The 14,524-nt window shown below is 52.7% G+C and overlaps 1 protein-coding gene across 3 annotated transcripts; it reads left to right on the forward strand.

Moving 5' to 3' along the window:
• Window positions 1–103: 103 nt before the first annotated feature.
• MRM1 (mitochondrial rRNA methyltransferase 1) lies at window positions 104–4,277 on the forward strand. 3 transcript variants are annotated; one of them, XM_082372995.1, is made up of 6 exons: window positions 109–865; window positions 1,067–1,160; window positions 3,005–3,137; window positions 3,240–3,359; window positions 3,568–3,755; window positions 3,998–4,277. In XM_082372995.1, exons 1-5 carry the CDS (start codon window positions 303–305, stop codon window positions 3,711–3,713), a joined length of 1,056 nt encoding a protein of 351 aa, XP_082229121.1. In that variant the 5' UTR covers window positions 109–302; the 3' UTR covers window positions 3,714–3,755; window positions 3,998–4,277. The 3 variants fall into 3 exon arrangements, with proteins under 3 accessions (XP_082229122.1, XP_082229121.1, XP_082229120.1); XM_082372994.1 differs by having other exon boundaries at window positions 3,568–4,277; XM_082372996.1 differs by lacking the exon at window positions 3,240–3,359 and having other exon boundaries at window positions 104–865; window positions 3,568–4,277.
• The last annotated feature ends 10,247 nt before the right edge of the window (window positions 4,278–14,524 follow it).

Genomic DNA, 14,524 nt, shown 5'->3' on the forward strand with positions numbered 1-14,524 from the left:
AGCCGGCCCTGCAGGGGGCGCTGTGGGAACGACCTGGCCGCCGGGCATGCGCCGTGCGGCTCCGGGCCGGGGGCGGGGCCGTCCGAACGCGGAAGCGGAGTGGCTCACGTGGGGGCCGGGAGGGACCTGTCTAGGTTCCGTGGCCGGGTTCTGGCCAGTACCCGACTGGGAATCCTGGCCTTTCCTGTATCTGAGGGGGTGGACCGGGGGCAGCCTTCGGGTCCCCTTCACCCGCTTTGGGGGCCTGGGAGCGGGCCCCGGCGGGGTTGACCACTCCTGAGGACGCAGCTGGGGCATCGACCATGGCACTGCTCTCGGCCGTCGGCGGCGCGACCTGGCATTGCTGCGGTCGCCTCCTCACGCGTCCTTTCTCCCAAGCGGCGGGGCGTGGGGAGCGGCCCGGCGGGGAGGAGCTAAGCCGCCTGCTCCTGGATGACCTGGCGCCGACTCCGCGGCCGGCCGTGGGGCTGGAGCTTCTGTTTGGCCTGTCCCCGTGTCTCCTGGCTCTGCGGGCCGCTCGCCGCCGCGTGGCCCGGCTCCTGCTCCAGGCCGGTAGGTCCGGGCTGCAGGGGGAGCGGGCCGAGCTGCTGCGGGCGGCTGAGGCGCGGGACATCCCGGTTCTGCGGCCCAGACGGCGGAAGCTGGACGTCCTGTGCCGCTACCAGGTCCACCAGGGCGTCTGCATGGAAGTGAGCCCGCTGCGGCCCCGGCCCTGGGCTGAGGCCGGGGAGGCTCGGCCAGGAGACGACCCCCAGCAGCTGTGGCTCGTCCTCGAGGGGCTACAGGATCCCCGGAATCTTGGGGCCGTGCTGCGCTCCGCTCATTTTCTCGGAGTGGATAAAGTCATCACCAGCCGGAGAAATAGGCATGGTCTCCCCTTATTCCCCGTGTGCCCCAATTTGGAGGCGCAGCCGAGTTCCTAAGCACCTTGACCCTTGGGTGGTCCCTCAGCCAGGCCTCCCCAACGCCAAAATTTTCACCTCTAACTCTTGGGGGCGGGGGGGAGGGCACGGCACCGGGCTTGAGATTACCCAGCCTCATACGGTGGCATGGGGAAATCTTGCAGCTGCCCGCTCAGTCCTGTAGTCAGCAAGGCCAGCGCTGGGGCTATGGAGGTGATGGACGTGTTCTCCACTGATGACCTGGCCGGTTTTTTACAGGTAATGGCGCGGAGAAGGAGGTGGGGGGCGGGGTGTCAGTAAAGGAGAAGAAATGAGCCAAGTTCAGTCTCTCCAAGGGCCCCCAGCTAGCAGCTGATGGACGAAAGGGAGAGAAGGGGGCGTGTTGGTATCGCTTCCTACATCCTTCTAAATCCCTTTAGGAAGAGAAAGATCCGGAGTTTTAAAAACCACACATGGTGGGACTTACCTGGCAGTCCAGTGGTTAAGACTCCGCGCTTCAAATGCAGGGGTCGCGGGTTCCATCCGCGGTCGGGGACTAAGATCCCACATGCCCCGCGGCGCGGACAAAAAAAAAAAAAAAAAAAAAAGGAAAGCACACACGCACGGAGCAGAATCTGATGTTAGGGACTTTTACTGCACTCCCTTCCGTGGCGTACATCTTTGCTCCTCCTGCGGGTTTACTCAGTGCCTCACTGCCCAGTAAGTAGGTATTCAGTAAATGCTCAGCTGTGAGGAGCAGGTGGCTCCTGGTTCCTCCAGTAGGGGCGCGGCTTGAAAGGCAACCTGAACAGGGACTAGTCTATGCCTTTCCCTTCGTCCCTCCCACAAGCGAAGAAACAAAGCAACAAAAGAAACCCTCAAAACCACCACCACCACCACCAAAAAAACCCACTTTTATGTCTAAGAAGGAAGGGGCAAACCTAAGTATTAATAAAACCCCTCTTCTGGTCCATACACATTTTTCTTCAGCTGTGCTTCCCTTGCTGGACACAAGAGGGCAGTACTGCCCTGTATTTAGCAGCTTCCCTGACCATCCTCTCCCAGGGCTCCCAAGTCACAGTCCTTGGATCTCTTTTCTGTATATATTCATTTCTTGTTGGTCGCATCCAATCTGATGGCTTTAAATGCCATCTATATTCGAATGCCTCCCAGACTTGTATCCCTCCTGGATCTTGCTCCTGAACCTCAGATTTACATATGTAGTTGCCTGCTCAACAGCTCTTTTTTTCTGTCTTATGGGCATTTCAAACAAGATTTCCAAATGTTGTTCCTGTTCCTTTTGCAGACTTAACCAGCTCAATTGATGGCAACTCCTCCATCCCTTCAGTTGTTTAGGCCCCAAAACCTTGGCACCCTCCTTGATTCTTCCTACTCTCACTCCCCATGTCCCACCTGTTGGCATATCCTTTTGTTTTTACCTTGATGTTATTTCCACATTCTCACCATTTCTCACCATCTCCACTGTTACCACTCTGGTCCAAGCCACCATCATCTCTGGCCTGTATCAGTGCAGAAACCTAACTGGTCCGCTTGTTTCTGCTTGTGGCTCTCAACGTAGGCAGAGTGATTTCTGTAGAGACATAAGTCAGACCATGTTACTAGTTCTCTGCTCAAAAACCTTTCAAAGCCTTTGCATCTCTCAGAGTAAAAGCCAAAGGCCTTCCAGTGGCCTCTGAGGTCCTACCTCACGTGGCCCTTTGTTTCCTCTCCTGTCTCAGTGGCTCCCTTTCCACTGGCCACCTTGTTCTGCTGCTCCTCACGCATGCCAGGTAAGCACCCGCCTCTGGGCCTTTGCACTTACTGATCTCTGCCTAGAATATTCCTCCCCCAGATGTCTATGTGGTGCTCCCTCACCTTCAGGTCTGCATTCAAATGTCACTTCAGTGAGGCCTTCCCTGACCAACCCTTCTACGAGGCTAGGATTTGGGCCTGTTTTGTTCATTGCCTTATGCAAGTGTCTAGAACAGAGCCTGCCCATTCTAGGTGCTTAATAACTATTGACTGAATCTGGTGGCTCAACGAGGGAATGAATATATGGGCAAGGCCGGGGCTCTGATGAAGGTTTGGTGAGCTAGAGCATGATTTCTTCTTCCCTGTTTCAGGCCAAAGCCCGGCAGGGCTGGCTCGTGGCTGGCACGGTGGGCTGCCCGGGGCCTGTGATCTCCCTGTCTTCCGAAATCCCCATCACTAGTTGCTTGGAGTTCCTCTGGGACCGGCCTACTCTTCTAGTGCTGGGTAGGTAGATGCCCCTGCTTTTCTGTGCTCAGACATGCATTTTCTGAGTGCCTGTGTGAACAGCTGGGGCCTCCCTAACCCTCTGGCCCCCGTACCCTGCAGGGAACGAGGGCTCTGGTCTGTCCCGGGAGGTGCAGGCCTCCTGCCAGCTTCTCCTTAGCATCCGGCCCGGCCGGCAGCTGCCTCCTGGACTCGAATCCTTAAATGTCTCCGTGGCTGCAGGTGAGTCCCCACTCCCCTTACTTCTCTCCCTTTAATCACACATGTACAGCTGGTTCATCCTAAACAAGTTTCTCAGTCTTTCTGTGTCTCTGTTGCTTTATGTGCCAAATGAGGAAAATACCTACATCCTCTTGAGGATTAAGTGAGGGAGTGGCTGGCACATGGTCCCTCCTCTTCTCCATCCTTGTCCTTCTGTCTGTCTGTGCAGGAATTCTTCTTCACTCCATTTGCAGCCAGAGGAAGGGTTTCCCGGTGGACGGGAAGAGAGAGCAACCTCTTCAAGACCCCCAAGATCCCTCGGCCTCGTCTGAAGTGCCCAGAGTGGCTCAGCACCCAGGGCTGTCCTCGGGATGAGAAAAGGAGAGGCAAGACGGGGGCTGACTTGGACTGTCCGAGGTGTGTGTGTGCTGGGGGAGGGCACACACATCCACACGCTCGAATGTGCCGGGGCCTCTTGCCTTCTTGCCTGAGTGTGTGCACCCAGGCCCGTGTTTATAAACCACACTCCCAGGGCTGGGAGCTTTGTGGTGGAGACCAGAGGAAGTTCAGTTTCCCATTTTGGCTTTGGACTTGCAATTGGAGATGGCAGCTTGCTAATTTCCAGGCTGTGCTGGGACAGAGGGTCTCTTTCTTTCCAGGCCCTGCCTGGAAGTCAAGGGGAAGTTCAGACATCAGAAGGGAATCAAGCGGCCCAGTCCAGGGGTCCTCTTCCTCTTGGACCAGCGTGAGAATGTAGAGGGAAGCCCGGGGCTCTCTTGTGGGCCAGACAGGTGCAAATCCAAGCTCAAACCCTGCCCTACTGGGGCCTTGCGCACATGGCTTCATCTTTTTGTGTCTCGGGGCCCTTGTCTCCACCTCTCTCGCAGGGCTGTTGTGAGAATCCAATAAAACATCACCTGCTATCCAGCAGTCCCTCAACCAGTGGGCCATTATATCTGATTTCTCCATTAGGTGGCAGCCTCGCTCTTTGGTCCATAGTCTTCAGGAAGCTTTCACAGCCACCTGGGGAGATTTCTGGCTGTGGCCCACCCCCACCCCCCCACCCCAGAGGGGCAGGGGAACGATTAGCAAATACCTCCCACCCTACTGGCTCACCAGTAACCCCCATGGGTGAGTCATCAGTCAGTCTGCCTCTGTGGACCGACCCACTGAACCAGAGCCTCGGCCTTTGATTCTGGGAGGTGGTGAGGACGTCGCAGCATTGCTGTTTATTGTACAACCCAGACAACTTTGGTACTCTTCCCCCAGGGTCCCACAAGTGGAGCAGAGGCCACTAGGATAAGTAACTTAGAGCAGTGTTGGCTGCACATTGGAACCACCTGGCAAGCTTTAAAAAACAAGTGACACTGGGGACCCACCCCTCCCAGCCTGATGTAATTGGTCAGTGTGCAACATGAACATCTGAATTTTTAAAGCTTCCCACATGGGTTTCATGTGCAGCCCAGACTGGGAACCACTAGTTTTCTCAGCCTCGGCAATACTGAAATACTGACATGCTGGGCTGGATAACTGTTGTGAAGGCCTGTCCTGTGCCTTGTAGGACGTTTAGCAGCATCTCTGGCCTCTGCCCACAAGATGCTGGTAGCACCCTTCTCCCCCTAGTTGTGACAACCAGAAATGTCTCCAGACACTGCCACGTGTCCCCTGGGGGACAGAGTCGCTCCTAGTTGAGAACCAGTGCTCTGGAGCATGGATCTGGAGGACAGCAGCCCTAGCTGCAGATCCCGATGCTGTGTGACCTTGGCCATTTCCTTACCCACCTGCGCCTCAGCCCCCTTCTCGGTCAGAGGGGGATAATCCTACCTTCTTGGGTGGCCGGGAGGATATAGAGGGTGCTAGGAACTCAGTGCCTTACACATCATAGGTGCTTGGTAAGTAGTACTGCCCTTTTCTCTGTGGAATGGATTTATCTTGGAATTCTAATGGTGATGCCAGTTTAGAAAGACATTTGAATTTGTTTTAAAAATGCCTAAGATGGCTTTAAATTCAAAGTTATTCCTCTCAAGAAGGAGGAAGAAATCCCTTCATAAACGCCATAGATCTCCATTGCCCGGGTCCCCCCTTGAGCTCTGTCCCTGACTGCCACACAGGCCGTGACCTCTGCTGGCACGTGTCCATCTTGGGTGTACTGCACCACCTCCCATATCCCTGCTGCACTCTTGACCAAGAGCCTAGTGTGGTTTTTAACTGTGGCTGTGCCTTAGTGTCCTGGGATCAGGGAGTGGGTGGGTGGGGGCATCACTTTAGTAGTCCAGGTGCCCAGAGGCACAAGGCTGATTGGATCGGCATCTCTGGGGAAAGAGCCAGGCACCAGCATTTCTTAGGAGTTCCCCAGCTGATGTCAGCGTGCAACCAGTTCGAGAATCACTGGCTCTCAAGCCACCCGCAGGTGTCCAGCTGCTTCCAAATCATTCACACCTATGCTTTTGAGTGCATGCCTGAAAGTTTGGGCCAAGCAACCTTTTACCTGTCCCCAAAGTTCTTCAGAAGATGCTGGATCCAGCCCTGACTCTGTGGCTTCCTATCTGGGTGGTGTCTTGGTCTCCTCATCTGTAAAATGGGGATAGTGCCATCGCTGCCAGCTCCAGCTACCCCCTCCCCAATAGGGAGGTTGTAAAAATAAAAAGTATTCTGTAAACTACAGGGCTGTGCACCCCAGGACTGGCACATGATAATACAAACCTGGATGTGAGGGTTCAGTTTATGTGTCAACCTGACTGGGCCATGGGGTGACCGGATAGTTGGTCAAACATTATTCTCGGTGGTTCTGTGACGGTGTGTTTGGATGAGATTAGCATTTAAATTGGTAGACTGAGTAAAGCAGATTGCCCTCCCCAGTGTGATGGGCCTTATCCAATCAGCTGAAGATCCGAATAGAACAAAAAGGCTGACCCTTCTGCAAGTAAGAGAATTCTCCCTGCTTTTTGGAACTGAAACATGGCCTCTTCCTGGGTCTCGAGCCTGGCTGGCCTTCAGATGGGGACTACATCGTCAGCTCTCCTGGGTGTCTAGCCCCACCCTGCAGAACTTGGGGCTTGTCAGCCTCTGTAATCACATGACCCAATTCCTTATAACATACATAGTGTGTATCTGGATGTGGATGTGTATATATGTATATCCTATTGGTTCTGTTTCTGTGGAGAACCCAGACTAATAGATCTGATGAAAACAAACTGAGGTGCCCTGGTGCTCCCCTGCGTGTGTGGGTACAGAATTCAGTTCTGCTCTCTAGAACTAAACCCAGCATGGAACCTAGAAGTTGGGGTTTGGTGTCTTTGGGGCCCAGAGCCCCCTCCTTCCCACGGACTCCTCCGTGGTGTATGGAACCCTATCTAACCTGCCTTGGGCCTGCTGTTCATCAGCTTTCTGATTCCCAGTGGTCTGGGCCACCTAGAGGGCCACTCCCCTGGGCAAACAGCCAGGCCCAGGCGGCTCCTCCCTGCTTCCCCCCCTGGGCAGCAGGCTGGCTGTCCTCTGGCAAGACAGGTTCACTTGGACCAAAGGGAACTGAGGCTGTAATTACCTGCCAGGTATGCACAGGTGTGTGGTTATGTCATGCAAACCAGGCACTCCCAAAACGAAGAAAATGCACCTGAGGCCCTAAGGCCGAGGATGAGGCCTGATTCTCTTTGCACGTGGCCTCGGGTGCTGGCTTCATAGAGGCTGCTCAGCTCAGCAAGCGCGGTTAGAAGCCCAGGAGCTGGGGTGGCTGTGGCCGTGGGTATGAAGGGCGGCAGGGTCGGGATGCAGCCAGAGGAGAGCACAGCGGTGGCTGAGAACATGACCTTGGCTTTCAGCAGTGTTTGCTTTGAGTTCCAAGTCTGACACTTGCTAGTGGTGTAAATGTGGACATGTCCTTTAACTTTTCCAAGCCTTGGTTTTCCTCATCTGTAAATGGGGACAATAGTGTCCACTTTGGAGGATCGTGGTATGGATCATTACGAGATTGTGCACGTAAAGCCCTCAGCCCCATGCCCTCAGACTTCAAGGTGTTCTCACAGCGCCTGGGGGCCAACCTAGAGGTCAGGGCACTGGGCTCTGCCCTCCTACCGACCTGGCCTCAATTTCCCCATAGGCTCTAGGGCCCCTTTCAGCTGCAATACACAATGGTCTACTGCCAAGAACAGAGGGAGTTGGGGGAGGGGCGGGGGTTGAAATGACATTTCCAGGACCCTCCTTTGTCAGGGTCCCCCAGCCAAGAGGGGACAGGTCTCAGAAGGTTGGTGTTCCCAGAGCAGCTCAATTGTGGCCAGCGCCCCTGCCCCCTCCAGGGCTGGCATCTTTTTCTTTTTCTGGCAGGAGGTTAAATTGCCAATACCCTCCCCCAGGCTGGGGTCCTAAACTCGACCCCCCTCCCCACTCCAGCAGGGCCAGGCGCCAGGGAGCCCCACAGTTTGTAAATGTAATCAACCTTGAGGTCTCTGGCTTCCACAGGTGCAGTTAGCATGCCCATCTGCTAATCCCTGATTAATGATGTTTACAAACATGGGACTCCACTCTCAGAGCTGCTCAGCCCTTCCCCAGGCAGTGAGCAGAGCTGGAGGTCCTTCCTCGGAGCCCCCTGGCCCAACTCTTATTGCACACAGATGGAAAGGAGACCCAGCGAGAGCACCCAGGGAGACCGGAGGCTGGGAGGCCTGGGATCCTGCTCTTCTTTCTTCCCAGTTCTGGAACTTCCAGGACACACGGTGTTGCCTTTACTCACCAGGCCGGCTCTAGCCCCGGGGCCACACACACATACCTCCCTTCGTGGAGGTGTGGGCCCATCCCCAGTGCCCCAAGGATTGGGCTCCCCGGCCTCTCCCCAGACACCCCTCCCACCTTCCTGCTGAGGACTGTGTGGGTCTGGTCAGAGGCCCAGCAGCGAAAGCGTTAGGAGCCCACTTCTCAGGGAACTATATTCAGTGTCCTGGGATAATCCGTAATGGAAAAGAATATGGGAAAGAATTTGCTGTGCAGCAGAAATTAACACAACATCATAAATCAACTCTACATCAATTTTAAAAAAAAGACAAAAAAAAAAAACAACACACACTTCTGAATCAGACAGTCCTGGGTCCAAATATTGGGTCTGCCTCAGGCCAATCTCTTAACCTGATTGAACCGCAGTTTCTTCATCTGTGAAATGGAGATAGGAACAGTACCTATCATAGAGGTCATTGTGAGCATTAACGATTGGATGTATAAAAAGGACTTAGCGCAGTGCCGGCGACACAGTAGGTGCTCAATAAATGTGAGCTTTTTTATGGCAGTGAAAGTAATGACAATAATAAGAATAATGATGATGATGATCAAAGGAGGCATCAGAAGCTACAGAGATGCCCAAGGAGTCCCCCTCTCTGGGGAGAAGGGCAGGTCCCAGCTCATTACTGGTGGGGGCTGGGTGGAGGTGTCAGATTGGAATCACTCCTGGGTCTATTCGCAGCTTCTCTGTTTCATTAACACCTCCCTGGTGGTCTTCAGCTCATCCTGCTGGGGGAGGTGCCTCCTAGAGCTCCCTGCTCCCCACTCCTGGGTCTGTGTTCAGACCCACATACAGAGAGTTTTATGTGGGAGAGAGGTGTCCACTGGCTGGGAGGCTGTCACTCTCCCCTCCCCCCAAGGTCCTGGGGGCCTGGTCAGGGGGTGTAGCACCTGAGGCTGCCCCTTCCTCTCCCCTCCCCCATCAACCTCATCCCCACTGCATCCCAGCCTGGCCGCTTCTTCCTTCCTTTCGAATCTCCCGTGACTCGGTGTGAACAGGGCTTGATCTTGGGTTCTCATCCTGACCCACCTCTTCCTAGCTTGATGACCTAAGGCAAGTCGCCATCCTCTAGGACATTTATTGAGTTCTGTAAAATGGGGACACGATACTCACAGCCTGGTAAATTGTTAAACTCTCTACAATGGCAGCTGTCGTTGTTGTTATTTTACAGGGAACAACAACTGCTCTCAGAATTATCATTTTAAACTGCAGGACTTTGTTTAGCCAACTGGGGTAGGGGAGCAGGGCCAGAGCCCTGAGGACCACTAGGTTCAAAGAAGCAGGAAAGGGCGTGAACTTTGCCCCAGTTAATTGTCCCAGTTTCCTCCCCAGACTGGGAAAGGGAGTGGGGCCGTTCATTGAATTGGGACCAGGAGATTTATACCTCGGGCTCTGGGAAGGCTGCTTCTAAACAAGGTTCCCCTCCACTACACTCCAAGAAGAATTCTTATGGAAATGCCTGTCCTTCGCCCACTGCGTGCCCTCTCTGTCACAATATTCCATTTCAGAAGACACCCTTCACCGGCTGCGGTGGGCCGGGAGGAGGGGCTGGGCCCGGGCTTCCCACCCCCCGCCCCCAAACCCAGCAGTCTGGCTGAACTTGGCCCCTTCTGCGTTCTCCTGCCACCTCTGCGCCCCTACCCCCGTCCCCCTCAGACACCCTGCTTTTTGCTGAGGTTTCTGGGTGTCAGAAGGGAGACTCTAAAAAGTGGTACCTTTTGTGGTTTATCTGTCACCTCAAAAAAACGTCAGTGGGCTGAACAGTTTCCTTCAGAAAGAAGAAAACGAGACACAAGTCAGCAAACGAGGGAGACAGTAAGACAGTGGGCTTGGTCCCCTCTTGCAAGCAGCCTTACAGGCCTCCCCTGTCCCTTGGTCCCCACAGGCCTCTGCAGACACTACGCCCCTCCCACTGCCTAGGTACACCCACTCCCCTCCTTTAGACTATGGGGCAGGAGTTAGTTAGCTTTACTCCTTTCGTATTCCCCGGTCCCAGCACAGGACCAGGCACATACTGGGGGTTTAAAAACCATGAACGAACAAGCAAATGGGTCCTGAGATGGGAGACTAATTGCCTCCCCCTCCTCTTCTCTATGGTGGGGTGGGGGGCAAATCTCTCAGCATGTTTCCAGCTGGCCCTGACCTTTCACCTTTCAGAGGAGGCAAGATGCAAATGATCCCCCAGCCACAGCTGCTCTTGATTCTCTGAAACAAAGAAGCTAATCGAGGGCTGAGGGGATGCTCTGTAGAGCCCCTCAGCCCTCAGCCCTGCTGAGACCCATCTGCATCCAGGCCTTGCACAGATGCCCCTCCCGTAGATGGGGGTACTAGCTGCAGGTCAGGCACTGCCAGGGGCTGGATCTTGTTTGAGTCAGAGCCCTGAGACCAATACACGTACACAACAGTCTCGCCATGGTGAGTATGGGACCCGCAAGCCGTGCGCTGGCAGCAGGGTGATGATGATGATCGTGATAATGATGATGATGATGGTGGCGATGGGACGAATGTTTATTATGTATGTGCCATGTGCTAGCAGTTTTACATGCCTCGTCTCCTTTAATCCTTATGATGCTTTCGGGTGGGCACTGTTACTACCTTTGGTTTAGAGACAGGAAATAGACCCTGAGGGGTTGAGTAACTGGCCCAAGGTCATGGTGTGGCGGTCAGAAGGGTTTGGGAGGGAGGGAAGGAGGGAAGGGAGACAGGGTGGGGAGCTGGGGTTGGCAGGAGAGGACCTGCAGCCCAAGCGTCCGCTAGGAGGCTGCTGCTCAGGAGGCCAAGCCACATCGGCACACAGCCACCCTCCCTCCCCCCAGCACCAAGCCCCTCCCCCACGCAGCACCCCACCCTGTCTCCCCACTCCACCTCTCCCCAGCCATCTCGACAAGCTCTAAGTGGGTCATCCCAGTGCGGGAGCACCTCCACCAGCTCCCGGCTCAGTTGTGGGTGTTCTGCTCAGGCTGGGAGGCCAGAGTGACAGCTCAGGGCTGCTGTGGGTGGCATGTGGCCTAGAGACACCCAGACTTGGGTTTAAATCCTGGCTCTGCTCCCACATCTAAAGGCTCAGGCCTTAGCCGAGTTTCTGAACCTCTCAGCTTAGTTTCCTCCCTGTAAAATGGTGCCCAAACTGGCTTTCTCCCAGGGTTGTGCTGGGGCTTGAGAGAAAATGCCCTGGGCACAAGGTAGGCCTTCAGAACTCTTCCTTGCCCACCTCTTCTGTCTCTCTTGGGGGCCTCCCTCTGTGTCAGCCTCTTTACCCTTCTTAGCTCAGGGTCTGGTTCTTCCTCTCCTTCTCAGCTCTGCCTCTGTTTTCTGATGATCTCCATCCTGTCTGCCTGTCACTGGGGGTCCCTGTTGCTGCTCCCTGTCTGGGGCTGTGTCTCCACATCCTGTATGTCCCTCTCTTTTCCTCTCCTCTGGCTCTACCCTGTAGGGCAGATCGATGGCAGCCGCTAGTTATCGATTGGGGTGGGCATCCAAGTGTGGCTGCCGGAGGCCAACATTGACGGACAGGATCGGTGCCCAGGCTGATGGAGTGGCAGTTGGAGAACCTGGGGCTGCAAGGCAAGAAGGGCTCCCACCTCTCCTGCCAGGACCTGGGAGTGGGAGTCCTTAAAGCTGCAGACCCTGCCGCTAGGATGGGAGTAGAGGGCGGGGCAGAGGGCCTCTGAGGACAGACAGCCAAGGCTTAGCTCATGCTGTCATTTAACAAGTATTTATTGAGCATCTACTATATGCCAGCTGGGGATACAGCAGTGAGTGAGTCAGCAAAAAATCAATAAGTAAAATTATATAGTGTGTTATGCAAGAAATAGAGCAGGGAAAGGGGGATGGAAGTACAGTTTGGGGGAAAGCTCCATTTTGAATAGTGTAGTTAGGGATGGGCCCCCTCGAAAAGGTGACCGCTATGCAAAGACCTGAAGAAAGAGAAGGGGTGGGGTGAGCCCTCTGAGAGCATTCCGGGCAGTGGGAACAACAGGTACGAGCAGAGACCCTCTGGTGGGGGCAGGCTTGGTGTGCTCTAGACTCCCAAGGAGGTTGGTGGTGGAGTGAGGAGAGCAGGAGGAAATGGGTGGGAGGGAGAATGGCGGGGGGGTTAGGCAGGTGCATGGCTGGCGGTGGACAGTCAGTCCAGGGCTGTCAGCTGCCCCAGCTCCAATCTGAGAGGTCCGAGCAGCTCCCACACGAGGGTAGCTTCTAGAATATGATTCTGATGCTCCAGCCATGCCGGGAGGTTTTGTTTGTTTGTTGTGGGGTTTTTTGGTTCTTTTTTTGTTTATGTTTCGGTTTTTTGTTTTGGTTTTTAACTGAAGTCTACTTGGTTTACAACATTGTGTTAGTTTCAGGTGTACAGCGCAGTGGTTCAGTGATACATATATATGTGTGTATATATATTCTTTTCTCTTATAAGTTATTACAAAATATTGAGTATGGTTCTCTGTGGTATACAGTAGGTCCTTGTTGGTTATCTAGTTTATATATAGTAGTGTGTATATGTTAATCCCATCCTCCTAATTTATCCCTCCAACAGTGACCACGTTCGAGGTCCTTCACTGGCTTTGTCAATGAGATAATGCTCACAGCAACCCTCTCAGTAAGGATCTCTCAGTTCTTGTTGAATTGGGGAGACTGAGGCTCAGAGACATTTGGCAACTTGCCCCGGGTCATGCAGCTAGGAAACGGCAGAGCTGGGACTCAAACCCAGTTTTGTCTAATTCCAAAATCTTTGCTTTTTCCTTCTTTTTTGCTTACCATCTTAACCATTTTTAAGTGTACAGTTCAGTAGTTAAGTATATTGACATTGTTGTGCAACAGATCTGCGGATCTTTCCATCTCACAGAATTGAAACTCTACACCCATTAAAGAACAACTCCCCATTCCTCTCCCCACCACCATTCTATTTTCTGTTTCTGTGAATTTGACAACTTCAGTTACTCATATATCTGGAATCATGTAGTATTTTTTTTTATGACTGGCTTATTTCATTTAGCATAATGTCTTCAAGGTTCATCCATGTAGCATGTGATAGGATTTCCTTCCTTTTTAAAGGCTGAATGATATTCCATAGTATGAATATACCACCTTTTGTTTATCCAGTCATCAGTTAATGGACACTTGGTTTGCTTCCATCTCTTGGCTGTTGTTGAATAGTGCTGCCATAAACACAACGAGTGTGCAAATCTCTTTGAGGTTCTGTTTTTAATTCTTATGGATATACCCCTAGAAGTGTGATTGCTCAATTATATGGTAGTTCTGTTTTTAATTTTTTGAGAAACCATCATACTGTTTTCCACAGTGGCTGCACCATTTTATAATCCCCCCGACAATGCATGAGGGTTCCGGTTTCTCCAGATCCTCACCAACACTTGTTATTTTCTGTTTGTTTGTTTGTTTTTGATAGTAGCCATTCTGATGGGTGTGAGGTGATATCCCACTGTGGGTTTGATTTGTGTTTCCCTAATGATTAGTGATGTTGAGCGTCTTTTTTTTTTTTTTTTGGCCGCACCAGGCAGCATGTGAGATCTTAGTTCCCCGGCCAGGGATCGAACCTGCGCCCCCTGCATTGGAAGCGCAGAGTCTTAACCACTGGGCCGCCAGGGAAGTCCCTGAGCATCTTTTCATATGCTTGCTGGCCATTTGTAAATCATCTTTGGGGAAATTTTTATTCAAGTCCTTTGCCCAATTTTTAACTGTGTTATTTTTTTGTTGATGTTGTTGTTGAGTTGTAGTTCTTCATATATTTTGAATATTAATCCCTCATCAGATAGTGATTTGCAAATATTTTCTCCCATTCTGTAGGTTGCTTTTCACTCTATTGATTGTGTCCTCTGATGCACAGAAGTTTTACATTAAAAAAAATTTTTTTAATGTTATTTTTGTACAATTTTTAAAGGTTACTTTCCTTTTAGAGTATTACAAAATAGTGGCTATATTCCCTGTGTTGTACAATACATCCTTGAGCCGATTTTACACCCTGTAGTTTGTACCTCCCTCTCCCCCATTCCTAGACTGCCCTCTCCCCCCACTGGTAACCACTAGTTTGTTCTCTATATCTGAGCCTGCTTCTTTTATGCAATATTCACTAGTTTGTTATAGAAGGTTTAAATTTTGATGTAGTCTCATTCATCTATTTTTTCTTTTATTGCCTGTGCTTTTGGTGTCATATCCAAGAATCCCTTGCCACTCCTCTCTGCAGTCAACAGTTCTGCTGACACCTTTGGGTGGGTGGGTGGGAGGGAATGGGGGAGGACAGTTTGCAACAGTTGAGGGAATGAGGAAGTGTTTAGCCAGGAGAGCGGAAGCATGTGGGTGGTAGTAGTAGGAGCAGTGGCCGTGGTATTCAAATTACAGAAGTGCTTTCATGGAGCAGAGCAGTGACCCAGAGGGCAGGATTGGGCCCAGTAGGAGGCTCAGGGAGTCA

Source organism: Balaenoptera borealis, assembly GCF_965194805.1.
Source record: "Balaenoptera borealis genome assembly, chromosome: 20".
NCBI lineage: Eukaryota > Metazoa > Chordata > Mammalia > Artiodactyla > Balaenopteridae > Balaenoptera > Balaenoptera borealis.

Coding starts and splice junctions, on each gene's coding strand:
- MRM1 (XM_082372994.1), top strand. CDS start 303: ATGGCACTGCTCTCGGCCGTCGGCGGCGCGACCTGGCATTGCTGCGGT. Junction 866..1,066: donor ATCACCAGCCGGAGAAATAG/GCATGGTCTCCC, acceptor GAAATCTTGCAG/CTGCCCGCTCAGTCCTGTAG. Junction 1,161..3,004: donor ACCTGGCCGGTTTTTTACAG/GTAATGGCGCGG, acceptor TCCCTGTTTCAG/GCCAAAGCCCGGCAGGGCTG.